A 26,356-nucleotide genomic window follows, 5' to 3' on the forward strand; every position below is an offset into this window, starting at 1 on the left:
GACCCACGCTGGCAGTGGGAGTTCGAGGACCCCGGCACTCCGCCCGCCTGCCTGGATTCCCGCTCAGGCTCCGGTGACCGGGTGCGTGCAGGGTAACTTACAGTGGTGCTCAAGATTCCCGACTCGGCGGGTCCCCTGTCGTGCACACGAAAGCACCCGGAGACCCTGCCCGTGAGGCGCTGCTCCTGTGCTGAGCCCCGCCTCTGGTGAGCAGCAGGCGCAGGGACTAGAGCCGGCCGGGCAGAGCGCGCCGTGTTCCTCCTTCCGGCAAGGACACCCAGGCGGAGTCTGCCCACACTCCGCGGGCCCTCCCTCCCAGGGCCTGACAAAAGACATCGTCCCAGTGATAGGGGCATGGCTCAGGGACACAGGGTCCAACTCAAAGGGATCCCAGTGGTCAAAGCTGAACAACTGGAGCAACAAAATGACGTCGTAGCGGGTTATAACCCCAAAGGATGTAATAAAACTCCAGGGGCTCCCCTGGTGGCCCAGTGGCCAAGACTCAGTGCTCCCAGTACAGGGGCCGTGTTCAAGCCCTGGCTGGGGGACTCTATGCCGCAACCAAGACCCAGTGCAGCCAAGTAAATAATAAAAGGTCCAGACATCCACCCTGATACAAACAAGAACATGATCTCAGGGGCAAAGACACTCAGCCTCCAGGAGGCGAAGTGAAGGTGCCACCCCTCTGGGAGGGCTGGACTTCCAAGGAGGACGGTGAGGAAGGCAGGCAGAGAAAGCCGACGGCACAGCCCGGACCCGGGGACCCAGGTCAGCACGACAGCCAGGAGTCCCACCAGCGGGCACAGCTGACAGGACATGATGGAAACGGCCCTTGACCTGTGCTCTTTCTCCCAATGACCCTTAATCCCAGCTTAATCATGAGAAAAACACCAAACCAGCCCCACTAAGGGCGATACGACAGAGTACCTGACCAGCACTCCTCAAAACCGTCCGGGTCATCAGAGACGAGGGAGCCACAGATGTGGCGCCAGAATGTGGTGTGGGCGCTGGGCGGCTCGGGGTGGACAGAGGGCAGCAGACCGCCGGGGACACGTGCACACGGCACAGGGCATGCGCCATGGGCCCAGCACACACGCCACATGGCTGCGAGGCGCTGCCGGCCAGGGATCCCGGGCCGTCGTCACAGTCCTCTACCTCTCCAGCTGCTCCAAAACACAAAGGTTCCTTTTTAAAAATTAAGGGAGTCAGATGTCATCAAAATAACCTATCAGGATTTATTAGAAAATATACCAGCGGCAGGGTTCCTTCCATGCAGCCATGGGAAAAGTTACAATCATTTAAAGGAAACATTTCCACGCCGACCTCACAGCGCTGCTGTCCGCCTGGGTGGGGACAGAATCCAGCGTGGCTGGAGCCTCCTGTCCATGGCTGGACCGGAGCCTGGCTGACCGCAGTCCCCTGGCAGAGGCCCTCAGTCGCCTCACTTCATGTACTTGTCCTGCTGGTCGGCCAGGATCTTGGCCGAGGACTTGGCGTCGTAGAAGAGCTCGCTGATCTCCTCCACGTGCTCCTTCTCAATGCCGTCCTTCCCGTTGATCTTGGCCAGCAGGTTGGCCGGGGTCAGCAGCTGCACTGCGTACCTAGAGTGGCCAGGGCAGGGGTGAGTCGGGGCCATGGGCAGGGGTGAGTGGGGCCATGGGCAGGAGCCCCTCCCCATGCCAGGAGGAGCACTGATGAGCCCCAGGAGCTCGTGCCAGCTGCTGCAGACGCGGCAGACAAGGACAGTGGTCACTTCCCAGAAAGCTGGACCCACCGCCCCACCAGAGGAGCCAGAAGTCACCAACACACTGTAAACCCCACTGCCTGAATCTGTCACCGCCTGAAGTGCTCCAGCAAGAAGCACCCGCGCTCCTGGAAAGGGCCCGCAAACCGGGGTGCACACAGTGGTGGGGAGGAAATGCCAGGGTCCAGATGAGGCAGGGCACATGGCAGGAAAGGAAGACGTGCCCCTGAGAGCACGTGCGCCATCCAAAGGCGAGGACATCCTACGCTTCTGCACGCACTGCACCACCCAGCCAGCTTGCAGCTCTGCGTCCCCCTTAGAAGTGAGGAGCCGATGCCAAGGCAAATGGGGCCGGGCTAAGCACTGAGAAGCTGTGACTCACAGGAAGGAATCAGGACACTGAGGGGCACCCTCCACAGCAACCGGCTTCTGGCCGCTGGGAGCAGTCAGGACAGCCGCCTCTGTCGGCGCTCCTCCCCGCCCACCAGACAGGCGTCGGGGCTGCAGGGGGGCCGCTGGGCAGGGGGACCATCTCAGGGACGGAGGACTTGCCTGCTGCTCAGCTTTCCCAACACCGCCAGCGGGCCGTTCTGGCCCTGGGCTGGGCTGGGACCCCATCCAGATGGGGCCAGCTCACCTCAGAGTGGTCTTGGTACCGATCTCCCCCAGGTGGTTCAGCGCCTCCTCACTGATGTTGATCCCTTCTGTCTGGGCTCGGATCTTAATGATCTTTGGGAGAAAAACTGTGATCAACAGCGGCCGACCTCAGCATTCTCGTCCCACCTTCTGAGAGCATAGAGGCCCAACCCGGGCGGGCGGAGCAAAGCCACCTCTGTGGGCACTGCAGGCCTCACACCCCTTGGGATGCAGCCACAAGCCCACAAGGAAGCAGCTGGTACCTCCTCGCCCTGCCCCTCAGAGCAGCCAACCTCCCTCCCCAGGGCGAGCATCACCGCCTGTAAGCACGTCGGCAAGGAAAGACACTTTTTCTCTGCCTGACAAATGACGGTTAAATAAACTTAAAAGTTACTTTTAAAGATTCATCAGCCCTCATAACATCACTGGGCGGTATCAGGTCTGTCAAGAAGAGGCTGGCGCGTGTGCACTGAAGATCCGGGGGCTGGCGGGAGGCAGGCTGGGTGGGGCGGCAGCATGCATGGCGCTGGGACCCTGGCCGCGCGGCAGCGCTGAGTGATAAGGGGCAGCAGGGTAACGATGCTGCGTGTTGTGTAGCTGAGATAACTCAGGGACGTCGAGCCTCGTATAATACAGGAATTTTTCACTCTGGCAGCTTCGTAAACAAGATATCAAGAAGCCCTTGTTTAAATTAAAGCCATAAAAACGTACCAGCCACAGAAGTGGGAAAGAGCGAGCCCCAGGCTAAAGCGTCACCAGGGCAGAGGGACCAGAGGGTTAGGAGCTGTCAGCAGGGAAGACCCTGCTCGGAAGCAGGTCCCGCAGACTTGAGCGGTGAGCGGGCAGGGGCAAGGTGGATTGGAAGGCAGCCCCTCTGCAGTAAGCAGTGCCGCCAGGGCCAAGGGCCAGGTGCTGGCAGGAAGGTCTCAATTCAGGCTTTTGTAAGAAATGTCCCGAGCGCTAAAATGCTGTCCACTTATTTAAACACTTCACAAATGCTGCGCTGGCCCCATCAAACATTGGTTCAGCCGGGGGCTGCCAGGTGTGATCTCAGTCCAAAGCATCTATGTGCACGAGGGGCCCATCTGGGCGCTGCAGGAAGTGCAGCTGAGCAGAGAAGTCACCAGACGGGCACGTGGACGGCGGGGAAAGCAGGGGCGGGAGGCTCCCGCCAAAGGATGCCCCTCCGGTCACGCCCGTCAGAGCAGGGCACTCTGCACTTTCCAGTACAAAGAGCTTCTCGCCAACAGCTGGGTCTGCCATGAGGAAGTCCCTGGGGCCCTGGGGAACTCTAGGGAGATGTGGACACGGGGTCCTGGAGCCTGGTGGGGAGAGCCCAGCCCGAGCGGCCGACACTGGAGGGTGTCAGGGACGCTGTGTTCTCACTCTGCCTGGAGCAGGTCACAGCAATGCCAGGAGCTCCTGCTCCAGACCGCTCACCAGTGACAGTTCATAAATTAGATCTTTAATCATTTAATAACCTGCAAGGGATAGTTTATGAGGGTGTCGGTGCTGGTGGCAGAGTACACAAGTTACATCACTTTGTTTTTAAAAAACCCGCTGAGACTGTCCCCTGAACGGCATGAGCAAAGTCAGGCTTGTCCTGGAGCTGGTCTGTCATCTCCTCGCCCAAGGGAAAGCCCGAGGAGAGGCCCCCCACTGAGCCTGTGGACCCTGGGGCAGCATGCACGTGCTGGGGGAGTAGGGCAGTGTGCTCCGGGTGGAAACGAAGCCACAGAGGCTGGCTGGCTGATCTTGCGATGCCAGCCTGGAGCCCTGGTCACTGAAAGCCGCTGTGAGGAGCCTGTGAGCAGCAGTCACTCCTCCCTGAGTTCCCGCACTCTCCCCTGGGGCCTCCCAACGGCCCCGAGAGAAGGGAGCGCTTGTCCTGTGAGCAGAGGCGGAGGCCTACAGAGGACACCACTCAGCCATGAAGCGCTATGGGGTGCAGGGCGCTGCCCCAGCCACAACAGTCGGGGTGAGGAAGGGACTGATTTCCCCTCTGCTTTTGCTCTGCTCCTAGTCAGTGAAAGCCTTGGCTTCAACCTAGCATTCATCCAAGAGCAAGAGACCACTACTATGTGGGGACAAGGCCTCTAGCCACGGACCCCATCTCCTACCCAGCTGCTGCCATAGGCTACAACCACCTGGGTGTCCGATCCATGCTGGTCATGCAGGGAGAGCTCTGGCTCTACACATCATGGGCACTCCTGGGCACTGGTCAACAAGACACGCAGGGCCAGGCCAGACAGGCCACAGGCAGGCGGGAGGGCTGCTGGGGAGGGTCCAGGAGAGGCCCTCTGAGCTCCGAAAGGAGCGGCCTGCTGACCAACCGCCACAGAGCCTCCCTCCCAGATGGGACATTTCTCACGGGGAGGAGGCTGGGGGCAGAGACGCCAGGCAAGGGGCTTCAAGATGAGGCGGCCTGGGTCCCAGTCCTGCCACAGAGGGGCCGTGGGAACCTGGGCAAGCTAACCAGTCTGCGTCTCAGCACCCGCTCTTCAAGAACATCAGTACTAACTGTCCTCCCTACCTCGAGTGACAGGACCGAACGACTCAGTACACCATCCAAGGGAGGGCTCTGGGAGGAGAGGGTCTGGCAGAGCCACCAGGATGTCAGTGCAGCCCTGGGCCACTCCAGGTCCCCAGCCGTGGCCATACGCTGACCCACAGTGAGAGACCTATGCCCCAGCAAGACTGTCTGGGGTCAGGGTAGGCAGAGCAGATGGCTGGGCCCCGCAGCACATGGCCGGCTTTGTGTCCTGGAATCGCCACTCAGGGCTCAGCCAGCATAGGGGGAGAGGACGGCTCGGCAGGCCCAGGAGGGACGGGGCTGCCAAGGCTGTGGGCGCTGCGGGCACATGGTTGCAGCTCCGACTCTGGACGGAGAGCTGGGGCTGCGCCCTGGGGACGGGGCCAGTCCCGAGAGGCCCGTCACCTCCTGATTCAGCACAGGCCGAGGCGCCGTGTGGGCCCTGAGCTCAGTGCTCCCCTGCGCGCCTCTCCTGTGAGCGTCACTCCACGACCCTCACCCACACGCCCTCCGCTGGGACCTGGGCTCTGCCTGCCGGAGCCAGGCTGCTGTGGGCTCTGGTGGGCCTATCCCTGAGTGGGCCTATCCCTGAGTGGTGCTCTGCAGCCTCTCTCTCAGAGCTGGGCCCTCCTTACTGGCGGTCCTCCAGTTGGTTTTCCCACTGTCCCTGTCCTAAGGTTACCAGACGGGATGGAGCAGAAGAGAGGCCCACCAGGACTCTAGCAGCTGCAGTTCTGGGGCACTGGAGGCAATGCCCCGTTGGCTCACGTGTCATTCAGGTGGGCCAAGGCTTGGGAGCACTGAGACATGCCCGCGGCCGGCAGCTCCGTGGGGGGCGCTGGGGGACCAGGGCCACTCACGGGCGCCATCCTGCTCGGTGTCAGGGACCTGGAGGGCAAGCAAGGCGGGGAGAAGAGGGCGGGAGCGGGGCTGCCCACCTGTTTCGTCTCCTGCGGGGTGTACAGCATTGTCCGGATGATCATCACTCGGTCCAGAAGGTCGAGAGGGATGCCATGAGGAGAGGTGATATCCTCTGTGCCCCTGCAAGGCCGACAAGTTCCACATCACTCAGGCCTCTCTGGACAGTGGAAACATGGCTGAGGCCTCGGTGATAACAAAGCAGCTAGTTCTCATCCTGTCGGAAGCAGGTCCACAGAGGACACAGGCTAACTCAGGTGGCATCAGAAACCATGTCATTATTTTTGCAAATATCAACACCACAGGAAATTGGGGGAGGAGGGAAAAAGCCAACTGAAATCACATTAAAAATGTTCATATAGGTATCTGCCAAATTTTCTTAAGTTATACTAAGTATGTAGATTTTTTTGTTTTGCTTTGGTCCATGTTGTTTCAGTATTAATAGCCCGTGACAAGTGTCACTTGACCCAAACTACTGGGCGTCCATGTAGTTGTTCCTCGTTGTTGCTGTTATAATTACTGGTGTTTTAGGCATACTGCCATGAACATTTCCTCAGCATCTCTCACAGAACCTGACACAACCCTGAATATCTCCCTAAACACATGAACGGATGAACGAAGGAATGTGTTAACTTTTGCAGCCACATGAGCGATCTGGCCCCACTATACTGCAGCCAGCACTGAGCAGTCTAATAGTTTGCTGCTTAAAGATCTAGGAAAAGGAAGGTCTAACACCTCAATTTGCATTTCCTTGATTATTAATGAATCATTTGAATGCCTTCCCTTATGTTCATTAGTTATTTTATTTCTTTTTGGGAACTGTCCAATCATATCCTTTGCCTGTCTCTCTCTTGAATCCTTAGTCAAACCAATGAATGGCCACCCCACTGGGTTGAACAGCACCAGCTCCCAATGGGCTGTGTGCTGGGCAGACCCTGTGGCACATGTGCCAGGCTTCAGCCATGTCTGGAAGCCCAGTGAGCTGAGCCGGGGGCTCCTGCCTCCACTTTAGGAAGCCACAGCAGCAGGCCCCCAATTCTGGCCTCCCCAACTTGACCAACTGCAGTCAATGGTCATCAGTCATCAACACAACCAAGTAAAAAAGCAGGTCACTTAGCTTTAACTTTCAGTATCAGAATACTTGGTTTCCTATATAAGCAAACATTCTAGAAATATAGCTTCAGTAAAAGAATACCTGTTGCCATTCTATCCAGTCAGTTGAAGTGTAAATGTATACTGATTACTGCAAGTATAAAATGTTGTGGACACATGCGACAATAGGGTGAACCTTGAAAATGTAATGGTAAATGAAAGAAGTCAGCCACAGAAGGGCAAACACCGTATGATTCCACCTACAGGAAACACGCAGAAGAGACAAATGCACAGAAGTAGGGTAGATCAGAGGTTACCAGGGTCTGGGGGAAGGGAATGGGACTTACTGCTTAGTGGGGAGAGTTTCTGTCAAGGTGATGCAAAGTTCTGCAGAGAAATGGTGGTGACAGCTACACAATACTGTGAGTGTAATTAACAGCACTGAGCTGCACACTTAAAAATAACTAAAACGGCAAACTATGTTATATGCGTTTTACCACAATGAAAAAAAAAAAAAAAGCTACATTAATAATTGTTAAATCTAATACTTAAAAATAATTAAGACCTTTTCAAACAAAAAAGGAAACAGACTAGTAGCAAATACAAAATATTAAGATACCATTAGAAAAAATCTTTTTCACCAACAAATGTTTCTAAAAATAATAATAAAGAATTATAAAGATAAAATTCTATCAAGATTAAAATCTTAGTATTTGGTATACCTGTAATTGTCATATTAAACAAAATAACCTTTAAAAACTATACTTAATTTTCAGTTATTTAATTCTGTTTAGGCTGTATGTTTCTCTTTTTAAAACCTATTTAGATATTCTCCTGGGAAAAGTTTAAAAGATCTCAATTTGCCATCTTAAAATATCCCCAATTCTACAACACTCATGATAAATTATCTTCATTTCAGAGATAGTAAATATAAAAAGTCTAAAGAAAAAAAAGATTAGGGAAAAAAACACAAAGGAACAGAATTTATCAATATGTGTTAAAAGTTTTTCTTACAGTTTTGAGTCCATAAAACCAAAAATTTAAACAGGAGAAAAACAAAAAAAAAAAACCCTCTGCTTAAAAATACTAAGCACTTCTCAGGAATTAAAGACCAAAGACTGTGGAAATGTGTTCAAGCTCTGACTCTTAGATACAAAGTTTCTTTCAGACAATGTATTAGAGAAAATGGTTTCTGGAACACACATCCTTCTGGATGGGTCTGGGGCCAAGTTCCCCAGGCCCCACTGGGTGGGTTCAGAGGTCAGGGCCACCCTCTCGTGCCTCTTTTTTCCCTAGATGGCATGAGACGAAGAAGACTCTGATCCTGAGAGCTCTCGGCCCAGCTCTTGGCGGGGATCGGCTCTGGCCGCGTGGCTCCCTCAGCAGGGGGCGCCATCTGTCCAGGCTGGGCCTGTCTGCCCGCTGTCACACTGAAGCCAGGCCCCACCAAAGCAAAGTCCAGAAAACACACATGGGGTCTGTGTGGTCGGACACCAGGCTCACCAGACCAGGTGTCATTCCCAGATGCTTCCCAGGTAGCCAGGCCCTGGCTGGCCTGGACCTGGTCCAAGCTGCCTTCCCTTCAAGACCTGAAGATACCTGTGACGGTGAGGAGTGGTGTTCTTAACAAGACAGCACTGCTGCTGCTGCTGCTGCTAAGTCACTTCAGCACTACAGGGATTCAAAGAGGGGCTGCAGGATGCTGCCACCCGCACTTGCACCGTGCACACAAATCCCCATGCTGAGCAAGAACGGCCACCTGAATGGGGGCTGCCCCAGAGCCAACAGCATGGCTTCCGTGTAAGCTCAGCGGAGACAAAGCCCCTCTATAGAGGCAGGTCTGGGGTTTGGGTTGGTCTGGGCTCCTCACTCGCTTTGGCTGCAGCTCTGTGCTGAGACATTCATGGTCTCGGGGTCTCTCTTCAGATTCCCGCTCCCCCTGGGCCAGGAGCATGCAGTCTCCGGGCCCTGCTGCCCTTACCACTGTGCGGCAGGCTTGCCGAGGGCCCTGCGCCACCCCGTCCTGCCCAAAGACTGCTGGGAGCAGGCCCAACACCCACGGAGCACAGAGCACCAGAAGCCAACTACTGACACACTGGCGCCCGCTCAGGTGCTGGAGGGGGGCGAGTCCCCTGGGCGCCCTTCCTTTTCTAAAACTGTTACTTGTCTTTGGCCGAGTTGGGTTTTTGTTGCTGCGTGTGGGCTCTCTAGCTGCGCTGAGTGGGGGCTACTCCCCAGCCCTCACTGTGGTGGCTCCCCTGTTGATGAGTACATGCCTGTGGGCTCCAGCATGGGCTCAGCAGTCAAGGTGCAGGCCTAGCTGTCCGCAGCATGTGCGATCTTGCTGCAGTGAAGGCAGATTTTAACCACGGGACCACCAGGAACGCCCCTGGGCTCCCTTCTTGAAGGTGGGCCTTGGCGATCAGGCGGGGAGGTGCCAGTGTGGCTCCAAGAAAAGGTTTGGGCCAGAAAGAAGCGACAGGCTTCACATCAGAGGCCTGGGTTCTTGTCCTATCTGCGGCCAGGGGCACACCATGCTGTCATTCTGTTTCCTCATCTGAAAAGTGAAGTTGCAACACACACCTTGGGGAGCTCCCGTGGGACGGAAGTCAACACAGACCGTGTCGCTGAGGGCTGGCCCCCCTGACCTTTCCTCTGCCCACTCCACCCAGATGGCCAAGCTACCCCACGGGAACCCCAGTGAGCACGAGGAAGCCCTCCCATGCAGAAGCAGGGTGACTGTGCGGGAGTACACCAAGCCATCTGAGTGTTCCCCTCCGAGTGAACAGGGCGCCCTCCTCCCCACCTCGACGGGTGGCATGGTGGGGTGGCTGGCCCTGGAGACGCCTAGGAGCCGGGGGGTGCCGGGTACCTGATGACGCAGTTGCCTCGGTTGGACGCGAAGATGACGATGGGGGCGATGGAGGACTCGAGCGCCCGGTGCAAGTAGGTGAAGCACTCGATGTCCAGCATGTGAACCTCGTCCACGAACAGCACGCCCGGGACCAACTCTGCCACGCCCTGGTCAATGTACTTGTTCACCACCTTGTTGATCTCCCCCCGCAGTTTATCTAGGAGTTGACGAGGGTGATAGGCAGGGTCAGTGCCGTGGGGAGGCGACCGCCTTTCTCTTCACTCCCTCCAAATCCAACCCAAGCCCAAGTTTAGAGCTGGGCTTGAGTGAGAGCTGTGTGACCCCACCATCAGGCTACAACCCCACTCCAGGCTTCAATTTCATCTGAAAATAGCGCTAATGTTACCGAAAAGCCAGAACACTGGCACACTCCCCTGAAATCACGTTAAGTTTGTAAACGCTCGTCTTCACCAGGGCGCACACCCCGGTCTGGTCTGTCACACTCCCCACCTGGCCTTATGATCTCACAGCAGCGCCTGGAAGGTGGGAGGTTTTCATATGCAAATTCCCTGTGCTACACTGAGAAAATGACCCTTTCTTGTGGCCTGTGTGACAAAGCTATGGTTAATTAACTTTCAGTCAAGCGCCTAGAAGGAACAGGGTGCGTTCAGAATCCAGTCTGGAGGAAAACCTGTGAAGAATGACAAGGTCTGAGGAGAGGCCCCATCTCAGAGCTCCAAGAGGGACGAGCATCTCAGAAGCTGAGTAACTGTCCAAGGTCACGGCTCTCATTCTCCAAATCAGCAGGAGCGAGCAGCCCACACACCCAACACCTTCCGCCACAGCTATGAGACAGGGCTGGAAAGGCCATGTTACGAGAAGGACACTGCTCTGGGGGTTCACATCGTGCCACTGGCTGAAATTTGAAAGAAAACAGCTTTAACATTGACAGTTTTCAAGTGACAAAGCTATCTGTGGTAATTAGAAAAAAGGGGAGCATACAGTTAGCAAAAGAAGCAGGTAAATCACAGGCCCAAAAGGGGCAGCCAGCCTGCAGCCTTGCCCGGGGAGGCAGGCAGGGGCCACTGAGGCGAGTGGGCAGTGCGCTGCAGGCGGGACGCGCCCCTGACTGCCTGTCTCCCTCTCGGGATGCGCGTGAGGATCCAGCGCAGCCCCTGCTGTCAGTGGGGCAGGACCCCACGCACCGCCAGGCTCAGGCCCCCAGCACTGCGTCTCGTCTCACCTGTGATCTCCGTCTTCTTGGGCTTCATGAGCTGGCCCATCATAGACAGGATGTCTTGTCCCCCCTGCACAAGAGAAGGCTCAGGATTCAGTCTCGCTTCCTAAGACAGCCGCAACGCCTCATCACCACCTCCCGGGGCCCCTCATCAACTGGTCAACTCAACAGGGGTCCTGAGCAGCAGAGACCCCTGGCAACTGCACTGGAAACTTGAGGAGCTTCTCAACACAGGACTTTTAAGAGGCTCCCCCATCCTGCCAGAATGTAGCAAAACCCCCATCCCAGCCATGTCTCTTCCAGGTCCCGAATGCCTGCCTGACTCCACAGGACTGCCAACCTTTCCCTGGGGACCTGACTCTCCAGGACTCACTTCGAGCCCACCTGCCAGGAATCCCATCCTGCTTCCTAGGAAGCTCCGAGCCCGCCCTGCTGCCCCAGCCCTGGGGGCGGCAGCGACTCTGGCCGTGTCCTCTCACCGGGCCTAGCTGCCAGAGCTGCTCAGGGCCTGCAGCCTGGCGGTGCAGCAGTCCGCCCCACGGCAGGCTCTCCAGCTGCCGGCACCTCCGTGCAGGCAGCCAGAAGCCAGCTCTCCATGGTCACTGGGGCTACCAGGCCCTGCCAGGCACACAGGTGGTCCCTGAACACACAGCAGTGAGAGGTGGCAGATGTTTCCTGACCGCTAAAGACATCTGATCCCCAGAACAGCCCCGCCAGGTAGGAGACAGTACGCCCTCCTTTCAGAGGAGCAAAGAGAAAATCAGAGAGCCCTAAATCAGAGAAAAACCGAAGACCCAAAGCAACCATTAGCTGAGCCAATCAGTGTTGGAACAACAGTCCCTGGGCTGACTCGGGCGAGCGGCTCCCACAGGCTGGTCTGGGACAGCCGTCGCACAGACCGAGCAGAGGTTCTTCAGCAGTTTCTTGGCCAAGGCTCCAAGGGACAAAACACCCACAGATCGGATTTCAGGTTAGAAAGCCTGTTCCCTTGCTAGCGGGGATAGCCTCTTTTAGGACGAAGAGGAAACCAGACCCGAAGACCACCAGCGGGGAGAGAGTCAGTTCTCTGAAGCGCACATTCCCCAGAGACGGCAGAAAGCTATCCCGCGCTTCCCCACGTTTTATTAATCAGGACACAGGCATCCATCTTCTACTCACACGAGGGGCAGGGACAGCTCCAGCTCAAAGCTGGAAGACTGGGGTTCTGCTGGGCAGGGGGAAGACTGCTTTGTGAGGCTCTCTGAAATCCTGCAAAGGGCTCAACGAACACTCCTGCCCCCCGCCATTCACACCCAGAGCATCCCAGGCCCGAGCCAGTGCTGGAGGGAAGCCAGGGAGAAGCTGGCAGCTCAGGCCAGAGGCTGGGTTGGGAGAAGGAACAATGTGCAGGAAGCCATCTGTGACTAGAGCATCTGAACTGGAACAAAGGAGGCCCTCGTCGCTCTTGTCGATGTTAATTGCTGAACATTACAGACAGAAAAGGACTGTCTGCCCTAAGAAGCGGCAAGACTGACAGCTCATCCAGGAGCCCCCAGCGCACAAAAGGCTCCCGCGCTAGCAGGGCCGGCGGCCAGCTGCCCAGCAGGACCTGGGGGGGCAGTACCTGGGGTCGTGCGTTGGCCACGTCCAAGTCATGCAAGGTGACATCCTGGATGATCTCCTTCTTCTTGTGCACGTCCCCCTTGGGCAGGGGGACGTACTCTTCAGCTTCAAGGTCAAATTCTGTGGCATAGGTGTCACACCTGCCCTGCCTCTACAGAGACAGAGAGAAGCCTGAGTGCCTGGTGAGGCCCAATGCCAAGTCCCCATGCCACTCAGAGCGAGATAAAAGTCTCCGGTCCCAACTGTAGCCAACAGCCGCCTTGACAAACTCCAAACGTGGCCTGGTGCCCTGCTGCCAAGAGAAGGCGCTATCTGCTCATCGCTGGGCTCCAAAAACCCAGCTGAGGACACCCGACACTTTCTCCCAGAATCCCCCCCTTGTTTTTAACTGCATGCAATTCCCGATAAAGGGCAAATCCAGTAGATTAACTGGAGACGGAGGGGCTGCTCAGACTCTTTTGTAGGTGGGTGATTTAGTGCACGATATGAAGTATTATGCTCATCCATTAAACAGTGAGGAACTCTGTACAGGACCCTGGAAATCAGATACTAATGCAGCATTCCTTTCCACATGCATATATCTTGGGAAGAAAATACCAAAGAGATAAAAGGAAGATTAAATACCCTGCACATTTCAATTTGGAAATGACTACCGCTATTTCACCTCCTCACTGTTCTCCCCTTCCAAACAGGTTTTAGTATTTTTCTAACAGACTGTCTGTTTTCATCATGAGAAGGTTAAAGAATGCAGATAAAGGGAAAGCAAACTTGACTAAACATAAAGGGGCAGCAGATCCAGAACCCCATCCCACACGCCCCAGACCCCAGGAAGAGAGAAGGCCACTTCCCGCCCCCTGGGTCTCCTGTGGTGTTACCTTCACGGCCCCACTGTTGGCTTCGATGTAAATCACATCTCCAGCTTCTACTCGCTCTTTCTGCAAACTTTCAAAAATGCTGGGGTCCAGCTTAAAAAAGAAAAACAGTGAACCAGAGAATTATAGCACACATTATACTCTGAGAAACTGTCAGGTAGCTTCCCGTATGAGAGTTGAGGTAGTCAGTGACCATGTGGAGAAAGAATGTGCGTGTGAGGCTGTGTGAGGCGGGCTCCAGCGCCTGCGTGTCCTGGAGAGCAGGCAGGAGAGGGGCACAAAGGGAGACCTGAGCGCCTCCTTCCTTCACCCCAAGAGGCTACAAACTGGCAAACACAGCTCTGACCACTTCCAGGTGGGGCCCATGCTGTCCATGGGACCAAAGACCCTAATGCCCCCTTGTGAGACTGCTCTCCCTGCTGCAGTCCTTGGCCCTCCCCACCTCGGGCCGGGGTGGCATTTTCTGTACCAGAGGCAGTGACAGAACCTGTTTACTCTCCACGATTGCCCTTCAGCAGGCCTGTGGTTTTAGACCAGGCTCTCTGAGCTACACTTTCCTCACCCACATGACAGCACCCAGGCGTAATCACATCACAGATGCGATTCATTCAAAGGAAACATAAAACCAGGATCTCTCTGAAGCCAGTGGATTCAAATCCTAGTGTCTGCTCCTTGGGCCCAACTGCTTCTATCTCCAGAAAGGAAAAGCAGCACATCTGGGAAAAGCTGCCTTCTCCAGATTGTCCAGACTCGGGCCACCTAGGTGATCGATAATCTGGGAGAGCATCTTTTGTAAGGAGTCTTTATTTAGAAATGTTTCTCTCTGTTAAACTTCAAGGGGAGCTGTTACTCTCAACTCTCAAACAAAATTAGAATAAAAACTTACCAGGACTCAGCAGGAAAAGCCATACATAAAAGAACACATGTTGTATGATTCTAATTTTTATGAAGTGTTCAGAAAAGGCAAATATACAGAAACAAAGTAGATTAGTGATTGCCAGGACCTGGGGGTGAGAATGGGATGTTACTGCAAATAGGCATGAGGTTTCTTTCTGGGATAATGAAAATGTTCTAAAATTGGATTGTGATGATAGCTATACCACTCTGTAAACCGATTAAAATTCCTTGAGTTGTGCACTTAAAATGGGTGAATTTTACTTAAAACAAGACCTCAATGAAGTTGTTAGAGACAGTAACCACAGCAGCCCAGGGCTCCACCCTCCTGGACCACTGCTGTGAGTGAGACTGGGGTGTGGCAGGTCCCTAACGTAGGGCTGGGACAAGGGTGGCACTCCATAAAGGCAGAGGCTTGTCCTTCACACTGAAACATCCGTCTCTCCAAACAGCTTGCACAGATGCTCAATGTGGGAGGAAGTACTCATTTTGAAAGCAAAACATTCATCCTCTTTGTTATTTTCTTAAAGAAACTGTGCAAAACAGCTTTATGGATAACTGAGATTTAAACTGTATGCCTTCTATTATCTATCCCACATTGGATAGTACACGTTCTTTTTTTCTTTTTTTGGTGTAAAGCATTTTGCTATCAGTTAATTTCTCAAATGAATTGACTGAAGATGTAATTACTGGAAAGGTGGCAGATCCTGCTAAGAAATGTAATTAATACAGAATGGGAGATATGAGGGGGAGGTTTAAGAGAGATATTTGCAGAGGCAAGCTCCTGAGATGGAAACCCTGTTAGGACAAAGAAAAATGGTGCTTTGGAGAGGTGACATTTTTATGATCTCCATAAAGCAGTGACCAAGAAACCACCTTACAAAATCAAAGAACAATAAAATCGCAGAGGAAAGCAAAAATGGAGACATTATACGGTCAACCTACTGCAGTCTACAGATAGGGAAATGGAGCCTCAGAGAGCTCAAGTAACTCCTAAAGGTCCCACAGCAAGTTACAGCACAGACAGCAGTCAGTAGGACTTGGAGAATCTGCCCCGCCACTAACTAGCTGTGCGATCCTAGGATAAATGCTTAACTTCCTCGTGTGCCTCAGAGCTCTTTTATCTGTAAAATAAGGGAAATTACACACACACACAGATTTGTTGATGCACTCAGCCCAGGGCTCGACACATACAATAAATAAGTGCTGTGAAGAAAAGGTTATTCCTTATTATTAATAAGGCAAAGCCACAATCAGATTGCGCCATTTCACAACATCAACAGCTACCACTTCCCACTGGCCTGTGGTATCACACACTCTCAGTCACTTCCCAATTTCAAACTCAGTCATTATCTTATACTGGAGTTTTCTCAAGGCTTACGGGACACGGGTGGAGTTCACCCAGGACCTTCTCCACTGCCACCACCACACTCTCCACAGAGCCCTGGGCCTATGCAGAACCGACCAGTGAAGCCATCACGGTTTCAAGGTCCCAACACACAAACGGGACTGCAGCCGGGGCTCCGCGCCGGGCCCTCGAGACGCGCTGCCACAGCTCTTCAGCTCCCAGCGGATCGCTCAGTGCTGCCTCTCCTGCGAGCACCAGCGCTGGAACCAACAGTCAGCGGCCAGCCCCAAGACATGTGGCCCCCCGGTAGGACACAGGATGGCACCACACAGCTCAGGTCCTAACACACACACCTTCCTCAGTGTCAGCAAGGAGGAGCCATCCTCACCGAGTCGTCGTGTGCCAGCCCTGCCCACAGGTGCCATCACTGCCCCTGCACGGACGCGCTCACACAGGGAGGGGCCTCAGGAGAGTAGGGCCCACAGGCACATACTCACCTTCAGCTGCTTGGTCCCCTTGGCCGTCTTGAGCCCGATGATCACATGGCTGATGGTCTTGCCGTAGCCCCCCATGGGATTCTCCGTCTCACACGGGGTGAGCTCCGTGACCTCACCTTCGTACACCTCCTTGGTCTCCTTTATCCGAAGCCCTGGAAGAGATGACAGAACAAACCCTGGTGAGAAACTTGACGCCCTCTCCCTTTTTCCACAGTCTTTTTAGCTGTAAAACCTCCACGTTATAAGAATCATCGAGTTGGCCTCGCTCACACATAGTCCTGGGGAGGGAAGCACTGCAGACGCAGCCCTGGGGTGAGGCGAAGGGTCCGTCCCTCTCCAGGGAACTGAGGACCAGATCCGAGTCTCCAGGACCCCTTTCCTCCAACCACACTACAGGCCAACTCACTGACAGCGTTTCCCATGAAACTTGCCCTGTCTTCCCCTTACAGTCAACACGGGCCTACAGGCCCCATCACTCCCATTCTGCTAGCCCTTGAGCATGGCCTCCCCCATCTCTATCTAGTTTATACTTTGCCCAAAGGTAAAAACAGAAACATAAGGGAAACACAGACTCAAAAGATGTAAGATACATGCCAACTATCTTAGACCTTTATTTGTGGCCTAATCACACAATACTACTATAAAAGAAACACATTATGACACTCACGGGACAACTTGAAATTCAAACATTAACTACATATGTGCTGACATTTAAGAATTTATTGTTAATTTCTTCTAGGGGTGAAAATGGCATTTTTAAGTCCTTATTTTCCAGAGATACACACAAATATTTATAGGTCAGAAAGCAGGTCTGCAATCAGATGGGGCTATGGGGAGCTTTCCTACCACTTTACTACTTTTCTTGCATACTTGATACTTTCCAAGATAAAAATTTTAATAAAATAAAAAACAATGAAATACTACTTTACAACCTCCAGAATCACAAAAATTAAAAAGACGGGCAACACCAAGAGTTGGTAAGGATGCAGACCACTGCTGGTGGGAGTGGGAGTTGGTTTAGAAGCAATGTGGTGTTTATTATCTCCTGAAGTCGAACACATGAATATCTGTGACCCTCCAATTCAACTCCAAGGTTTATACTCTCAAGGCTGCGGGGCACATGTGCACTCAACGTCATTCTTACTTGCCAAACACTGGCAATCTGCCTGCAGTGGAAGAGCCACCTGCACTGTGACGTATTCATACAAAAGAATATCATGGAGCAATGAGAAACGATCGTGGCTACTCGCAACCATAGGGATGACTCTCAGAAATGGAAGGAGAGCTGCCACTATGCGGACGCTCTGGGGCACTGGCAATCATCTCTCTCTTGACTGTGAGCTGGTTTCATGGCTTTTCAACTTAAAACAACCCACCGAGATACACACCGATGTTCCGTGCACCAAACTACCAAGTCACTTTAAAAAGAAATAAAAAGAAATGTCTAAGTAAATAATGGGGCTTCCCATGTGACTCAGTTGGTAAATAATCTCCCTGCAGTGCGGGAAACCTGGGTTCGATCCCTGGGTCAGGAAGATCTCCTGGAGAAGGGAGAGTCTCCCCACTCCAGTATTCCATGGACTGTATAGTCCATAGGGTCACAAAGAGCTGGACACGACTGAGCGACTTTCACTTCACTTCAAGTAAATAATAGCAGCAGGACCAGACAAAGGAAAAACACTGCCGGTTGAAGCTGAGAGAGTACAGCTCCAAATCTCTACTGTGTCCAGTCACATGCTCACACTGCAGACTCACCCGATCCCACCCTGAATGCATTCCGATATCAGGGGTCGGGCCTTGTCATCACTATGAGTTTAAAGCTCCCCAGATGATCACAACACATAACCCCAGCTGAGACATTCATCCACAGAATGAACCAAGAACTCTGCTCTGCTCATGACGTGGAGACATCAACTGGTGAGGGTAGGAAGTCCTGTAATGGCTTGGGTGCCTCACCATCAGACTTCTCTGTCCTGACAGAGAAAGATCCCACTGGCCTGTGGTGTCACACATTCTCCATCACTTCCCACTTTCAAACCCAGCCATTATCACTGGGTTGTTTTCCTTCTTTGCCCAGAAACCCAATCAGGACAAAGACTCAGATATTACAGTTAAGGAATAGTTTTACTCTCCTTCATTCGACCTGACCCCAAAGGAGAGGCTGAACTTCATTTCTACTACACCTAATGCTTAGTTCCTAAGAATGAAGACAAAAGTTTTCCAAATGACATGAATGCACCAGAAAATTATAACAACATGGAAATTTCTGTACTTTTAAAATGAACTTTGATTTTTTTTTTAATAAAAACTTATATCCCACAGAGACAAGCTCCTTCAAGTGGAAGGCTTCTTTCTATTTCCTGGCAGACAACAGTGACACGAGATTCCTGAGTGGGGAAGAAAGGCATTCCCATCTCTCACTAGCCCTGAATTTGTTTAGAAGTTGCTCTGTGCTGACAAGCAGGCAGGGGATGTGTGGACGGACAATGAGACCGGCTGTTAGCCAGGAAAGGGGCCGGGCTGGCGCTCTCTTTGGCAACGACATCGTGAACGACACAGGTTTCATCTGCTGGCTCAGGTTTCTAAATCCCTGACAGGAATCTTCATCACGTCAAGGAAACAGCACAGACTCCTTGCTTTTTATTTCTGGTCAGCTTACTGCTTCCTCCCCACCCCCTCTGCCACTTCACAGGAACTCAAAGGCAGAGGAAGATGCATACGGTTCCCTTTTGAAGGCAGTCAATGGCCTGCCTTTCTATTCTGTGGCAGGATCAAGAAATTCCTCTTTACCTTGCTGCCATCAGAAGAATCACATTGTCCCCTCACCTCAAAAATGGCAAATCACTAGACAGATGCTCAGGAAATTTATCTTTTTTCCAAATTTTAAGGTATTTACATTTACTTAAAGCAACTCAAACATTCGCATTCATGTAAAGGTGAGCTTTGTCATCTTTTACCAGTTTCAGAAAGTAATTCTCTAAATAAATAAAAATATATTTTAAAAGTACTCAGATAACTGGAACCAACTGTAATATCTTACTTTTTATCTCATCAGCTACTGAGTTAAATAAAATCTCTGGCACATGTTCCTCAAATTATTGAAAAGTACTCAGAAAGAAGTTAAAACAGGAAGAGGGTCTTGTGAGCCATTTCCACTGTTATTCCAGAGAGAACACAACATGTAATAATAGGAACTGAACCTTACAAAGATAAAAGCTGTAAGGAAGCAAGACACAGCACCTAAAATCAATTCTGTCCAGAGAAAGTTTATAAATGGGGCAAAACTAAGCCACACTGCCCGGGACACATAAACGGGTGTACAGGGCTACGACAGCTCAGGAGCCACTGCCGCGACACTCCCACGCTCTGTGGGGACACAGTGGGAGCTGAGGGGCTAGGACCTCGCAGAGCATGAGTCATGTCTGATGCTCTGTACCCTGAGCTGAACGGGGGCTGTCTGAGCATCTACTTCATTACTGTTAAAATATAGGTATTTTTACACTTTTCTATGTGTATGTTATATTTCAATTTAAAATAGGTACATAAAAGGAGAAGGAAATGGCAACCCACTCCAGTATTCTTGCCTGGAAAATCCCATGGATGGAAAAGCCTGGTAGGCTACAGTCCATGGGGTCACAAAGAGTTGGACATGACGGAGTGACTTTACTTTAAGGATCAGGAACACAGATTCCTTTGCTTTTTCCATCAATGTCCTATACATAGAAGGTCTTGATATTTGTTGAATGCCTTTTTTAGGACATAATGTTTTTGTAAAGAATTCTATGAGGAACATTTTAATAAAGCAATCAAAATTTTAAAAAATTTTTAAAAAATAAAATAAAATAGATACATAAAAAATCCAGTGTTTCAGGGTAAAAAAATATTTTCAGTCAGAATATTTTGCAGTTTGAAAAAATCCATAACTTAGCCTGCTTTGCTGGGACCCCCATGGTCATGCAGGAATGAAAGCGTTTCTCATTTTACAGGACATATCCCAATTTCCAAACACTGGCAACTCATTCGAGAGTTATTAAAAAACATCGTGTAAACCAAACAACATCTATCGATCAGACACAGAACTGAGATGCAGAAGCCTCTCTTTCCTTCTACCTGCTTCAAAGTGCACCCCTCCTCTCATTCAGAAAAACAGCACTGAGCACCCCCTGCCATGGGCCAGGAACTAGGGCGACACTGAGGGACACAGTCCTCTGCACCCACAGTGACATTCAACAGACCCTCCTTCCCGCGTTTCCCCTCCACTGAAAATGGCAGCACCCGGCAATCACCCTCACTTCCTCTCTCTTCCAGCCCCACATCTAATCTTTCAGGAAATTTCATCGCTCCACCATCCAGCTGGACCCAGAACCCAACCATTTCTTTCTGCCTCCACCAGGCTGGTCCACACCCCACCACCTCTCGCTCAGACCCCTCAGCAGCTCATTGTTTCTGCCCTCACTCTCCACCCCAGTGAGAGGGATTCTTGTGAACCCCAAACCACTCTTCAACTGCTTCTCTTTTCACGCAGAATAATTTGCAAAAGCCCTGTTCAACATGCCTTTAAACTAGACGCTAGATTCTTGAGGAAAGAATTCTGGGCTTAGACAAACCCATTCTTTCTTAAACTTTGAAGAAAACTTCCTTGAAGTTTTCTAGTAAACGTCCCTCTTGAGAATACTTGCCTTGCTTTGACAACCAAAGGGACTACACAATGACATAGGTGCTCTAACAAGTGTTTATCACCCAGTGCTCAACAAGCACATCCGAGAGGCAAATGCAGGTCTGAGGGAGACTAAGATTTCCCCAGACCCAGACCTGCAGGCATGGGGCCAGGAGAACACCCCAGAAGTCCTGGCTGGAATGAGGGTCATTTCGGAAGAGTAGTCACTTTCTGCTCGCTGTATGGAGTCAGAGCATGGGCCCCAGGGTCAGACAGGTGGAGGCTTAAGACTATGGTTCTGATGCTACTTACTAGGTAGATCACCACAGGCAAGTTATTTAACTTTATGAGACTCTTTTGTCAGATGCAAAATGCAGAGAACTTCTTCTTGGGCAGTAAAAGGCCACGGTCAGTAGAGGGCCTGACACGTTACAAGCCCTCAGCACGGGAGCTCCAGGCGCTGCGAGGTCGGCACCACTGCCTCAAGGCTCTGCAGCCCCACACAGCTCCCTGCTCCCTGGCCGGCTCGGCATGCAGGCCAGCGCTCTGACAGCACAACACACAGTGCTGCTGGCTCACGCCCAAAGCCTCGTCAGCGGACTGTCGTCTCGGGAAGCACAAGACGGCTGCCAAGAGAATCCACTTTGTCAGTGAAACCCCAAACCATAGCCGGGGCCCACGTTTGCCAGTTGCTAAAGCACTTTTCTAGAAAACTGGGGTTTTGTTTCATTTGTAAAGATAACACTAACAGTGCCAAAGGAAAAAGCGCAGTGCCGCAAACGCCAGTCCCCGAGCCGCCTTCGCCAGGATAGGCAGGCGAGGACAAGCCTCCCCAGGTGCAGGTGGTACTCACCGATGGCCCTGCGGAAGTTCTCCATCAGCACTTCTGTCTTCTTGATCTCCGTGGAGTACACTTCACTCCCCACCATCGGGCAGAAAGGGACCTTGCTCCCCAGCTCCTGAGCAATAGCCAGAGCTAGAGCTGTCTACACAGAAAACAAAGGAAATGCTTTGCTTCACACTCTTGAAATACAGTAATTCAGGAACATGTGCTATAAACAGAGATCACTGCCTAGGAACTGAGACTCTAGTCCTCTTAGTTCTAATAGCAGGCATGTCTCACAGTAACATGCAATGACTCCTGCGGACAGTCCTCTTAGTTCTAACAGCTGGCATGTCTCACAGTAACATGCAATGACTCCTGTGGACAGTCGACTTCTAACGTGAGTGGCGTCTCCAGCGGTCCCTGTCATCATAGCGGCTGTCGCGACTGAGACTCGGCCAGTACAGGTCCAGCTCCCCATGCTGCACACACCCCTCCCACTAACCCTGTGAGCTGGACACCACTACTCTCCCCGTTTCACTAACGAGGAAGCTGAGACACAGATTAAATAACTCGTCCTCAGTACCATAATCTAGGAAATGGCAGAGTGGAGCCTCAAAGTCTGGCAGCAGGGTTCCAGAGATCATGTTCCCATCAGAATCAGCAGAGGCTTCCAAAACTGTTCCCTCAATGTCAAACCACGGTCCTGACCACGTCGCAGTAAAACAGCTCTGCTGGTTCTCTGAGATACTGCTTTCTTTCCAGACTCAGGAAGCCATCAACTACAGCCCATCAGAAATCAGTAATCAAGGAACAAATGACCGCATGCTCACTTCATGCTGAGTGGCCCCACAAACTGTGAAGAACGACACCCAGGCTGGGATTCTGAGGCTACAAGTTGGTAAAGTCACACTTGAACATGCCCATATAAACTACAAAATGACCTTTGCTAAAATAACTACAGCTGCTAAACAGACTAAGACTTAACAGATATATGATCAAACATCAAGGACGAAGAGCCAGAGCCTTAAATGCTGCTTTCAGCTCTCCTCAGCTCTGACACAAAAGCTCAGGTAAGGTCAGCTCCCAAGGGGCACAGGCTAAGACAAGAAGCTTGCTGCTGAAGAATGACGTGGACCTCTGAGACAGCTTTAAAACCGGCCCAGTGAAACTGCCTCTTCCGTTCACTGCTGATGGTCTCCTCTTCACTGTGAACCTGAGCACGTGGGCCAGCCTCGTGCCCGACTTAAATCAAAGGCCTGGGTTAGTCACTGGGAGCAAGCTGACTGCCCACAGGCTGCTCCTATTTTGGCCTGCAGTCTCAGGCGTATTTTTCAACTTAGTTGTTGCCCATGCTTGAAAGTAGGGAAATTTCACAGAAAAATACAGTTATTTAGCTTCTTCTGAGAAGCAAGACGCTCTGGCCACAACGGGCCCCAGTGACCACATGGCTGCACTGAGAGTAGACACCAGGCAGCTGCCTCCCCAGCAAGGGCTCGTACTAGCTCCTGGGCACTTCACTCAGCCCCACTTCCCACGTGAGCAGGCATCTGAGCCTGTGCCCTCGATGCTGATATCTCTAGAGCTGTGCTCTCCTGTGTTCTGAGACTAAAGGGCAAGTCTCTAGAGCATGGCAGCAAGGCAGCAGCACGCTCAACCAGGACTCCCGCGGGAAAAGCCGCAGGCCAGCCGGGCCCGCCTACATCCAAACTGCTCACCTTCCTGCCGCGCTTCTCTCTCCCCCAGCCCCAGCTCCCCTCCCTCGGTTGTGAACTCAAAGACACTGCCACACCTGACGCAGTGCAGACCCCACCGCAGCCAAATACACAAGAAATGACCTACATATTCCCGTAACGTGAGAGAACTGCGTGGTTAAGAAATGCCTCAGGGGTGTCCAGTCCCCTCCACTTAAAGGCTCTCAGAAGGACGGCACAGTATACGGCTGCTGTATGGACTGGGCCTGCACCTGCTGCACAGGGCAGAGTGACCCACACGGAGACTGCGTGACGTGACCCGAGAACGTCCAGATGTTGAAGCTGGATCCAGAAAAGGCAGAGGCACCAGAGGTCAAACTGCCAGCATCCGCTGGGTCACAGAAAAGCAAGAGAGTTCCAGGAGAACTCCCAGATGTTGAAGCTGGATCCAGAAAAGGCAGAGGCACCAGAGATCAAATCGCCAGCATCCGCTGGGTCACAGGAAAGCAAGAGAGTTTCAGGAAAACATCTACTTCTGCTTCATTGACTACACTAAAGCCTTTGACTGTGTGGATCACAACAAACTGGAAAATTCTCAGAGAGATGGGAATACCAGACCACCTTACCTGCTTCCTGGGAAATCTGTATGCAGGTCAAGAAGCAACAGTTAGAACCAGACATGGAACAACAGACTGGTTCCAAATCACGAAAGGAGTACATCAAGGCTGTATACTGTCACTCTGCTTACTTAATTTATATGAAGGGTAAATCATGTAAAATGCTGGGCTGGATGAAGCACAAGCTGGAATCAAGATTGCCCCAAGAAATATCATTAACCTCTGATATGCAGATGACACCAACCTCATGGCAGAAACTGAAGAGGAACTAAAGTGCCTCTTGATGAAAGTAAAAGAGGAGAGAGAAAAACCTGGCTTAAAACTCAACATTCAAAAAACGAAGATCATGGCATCCGGTCCCATCACTTCATGGCAAATAGATGGGGAAACAGTGGAGACAGTGAGAGACTATTTTCTTGGCTCCAAAGTCACTGCAGACGGTGACTGCAGCCTTGAAATTAAAAGACGCTTGCTCCTTGGAAGAAAAGCTGTGATAAGCATCGTCAGCATATTAAAAAGCAGAGACATTACTTTGCCAACAAAGGTCCCTATAGTCAAAGTTATAGTTTTTCCAGTAGTCATGTATGGATATGAGAGTTGGACCAAAAAGAAAGCTGAGAGCAGAAGAATTGATGCTTTTGAATTGTGGTGTTGGAGAAGACTCTTGAGAGTCCCTTGGACTGCAAGGAGTATCAAAACAGTCCATCCTAAAGGAAAACAGTCCTGGTTATTCACTGGAAGAACTGATTTTGAAGTTGAAGCTCCAATACTCTGGCCAGCTGATGCGAAGAACTGGCTCACTGGAAAAGACCTTAATGCTGGGAAAGATTGAAGGCAGGAGAAGAAGGGGACAACAGAGAATGAGATGGTTGGATGGTATCACCGACTCAATGGATGTTGCGTCCATTGAGTCCAGGAGTTGGTGATAGGCAGGGAAGCCTGGCATGCTGCAGTCCACAGGGTCAAAAGGGTCGGACACGACTGAGTGACTGAACTGACTGACTGACTTGCACAAGAGATCCCGCTGAACCCTCCCAACCAGGCTATGAACTTGATGACCTAGTTGACATTTAATGGATTTAGAAACTGAAAGTCAGAAATTTTCAACTCACTCAAAGTCAGTTCACAAGCATCAGGGCCAGAATGCAAACCCCAGTCTCCAGGACCTACTTCTGCGTGACCACCCCAAGCAAGTGGCACCAAGAGGTTGTTGCCAAAAGATCAAAAAATCAACTTTATTCTCAATCTCAGATGAACACCTTTTTCTAAAACCCAAACACTAAGTCCCATTATTATGAGTGTGCAGCCTTAAGAGGGGAACGGCCACATTCTGAACAAGCACCATACTCCTGCCGGCCATTCAGTTAAGTTGCCTAAACCTTGGGGCCCATGGGCGCAATAACGCAGGAGAGTTCCCACACGCCTTGAGCGTGTGGAGAGGGACTGGACCACCCACAGGGGCTGAGAACCTCTGGTATCTCCTAGAAGGAAAATGGTACGATATTACCAAAGCACCAAGGACCCATGGTTCCAGCAAACTGGCTGAGAGAGCCACAGCCACTCCTTCCTGTTACAGAACATCCAGAATGAGTAAATAGTCAAGACAGATCCAGAGAGGAAAACTACCATGCCTGGAGAGCTGGGCATGTGTTTGATAGATGCCAGAAACCATGGATACAAAGAAGCCTTAAAGAACACATGTCAATAGACAAGCTGACCACAGAGAAAATCTCCAAGGGCCAAGGACAAGCTTGTCAGTCTCAGCACAGCTCTGGCTGAGGAGGTCTCCCTAGCAGGCTCTCAGAGAGATTCAGGACTGGACTCTACATGGCCTGATGGCCAGAAAACCCAAGCCACAAAATTCCCATCACGTGCCCTGGGCTGGTAGCAAGCAGGGCCCCTCACAAGTCCTCTCAGGAAGTACTCAGCCCTAATCAGGAGATCAGGGAAGCCTCAGATTTGATCAAACACAAGTCCACAAGCAGACACAGGATATAAAGTGAATAAGAAATTGTTTCATGAACAAGAAACAAAAGGCTATCAAAAATAGCCAAATCTTGAAGAAATGAAAAAATTTAAAAATAAGAGGAGGAGGGAGAGGCTTCTTCATTTAAAAAAAAAGTAAAAAGAAAAAAAAAAAGGCAAGCTAATATATGTATTAATGAGGAGGGCATGGCAACCCATTCCAGTATTCTTGCCTGGAGAATCCCAACAGAGGACTCTGGTAGGCTACAGTCCATGGGGTTGCAAAGAGTCGGACACAACTGAGAAACTAAACACAGCACAGCACGCATGTATTAATAGAGGACACAAGAGATTCAGAGTCACCGTTGTGCGA

The 26,356-nt window shown here is 51.7% G+C and overlaps 1 protein-coding gene across 1 annotated transcript in view; it reads right to left on the bottom strand.

Annotated features, from left to right (window-relative positions):
• Window positions 1-1,212: 1,212 nt before the first annotated feature.
• The window catches only part of RUVBL1 (RuvB like AAA ATPase 1), a 31,688-nt gene continuing 6,544 nt past the window's right edge, over window positions 1,213-26,356 (bottom strand). Inside the window, exons 3-11 of the mRNA XM_055413437.2 lie at window positions 21,738-21,870; window positions 16,228-16,379; window positions 13,492-13,581; window positions 12,618-12,767; window positions 11,021-11,084; window positions 9,796-9,994; window positions 5,852-5,954; window positions 2,382-2,473; window positions 1,213-1,601 (exon numbers count right to left, since the gene is read on the bottom strand). Of these exons, the coding sequence (XP_055269412.1) occupies window positions 1,442-1,601; window positions 2,382-2,473; window positions 5,852-5,954; window positions 9,796-9,994; window positions 11,021-11,084; window positions 12,618-12,767; window positions 13,492-13,581; window positions 16,228-16,379; window positions 21,738-21,870 (1,143 nt within the window). The 3' untranslated portion in view covers window positions 1,213-1,441. The remainder of the gene's footprint in view (window positions 1,602-2,381; window positions 2,474-5,851; window positions 5,955-9,795; window positions 9,995-11,020; window positions 11,085-12,617; window positions 12,768-13,491; window positions 13,582-16,227; window positions 16,380-21,737; window positions 21,871-26,356) is intronic.

The sequence above is a fragment of the Moschus berezovskii genome, chromosome 24 (assembly GCF_049115385.1).
Source record: "Moschus berezovskii isolate FMDL1 chromosome 24, NW_MosBer_1.0, whole genome shotgun sequence".
Taxonomy (NCBI): domain Eukaryota; kingdom Metazoa; phylum Chordata; class Mammalia; order Artiodactyla; family Moschidae; genus Moschus; species Moschus berezovskii.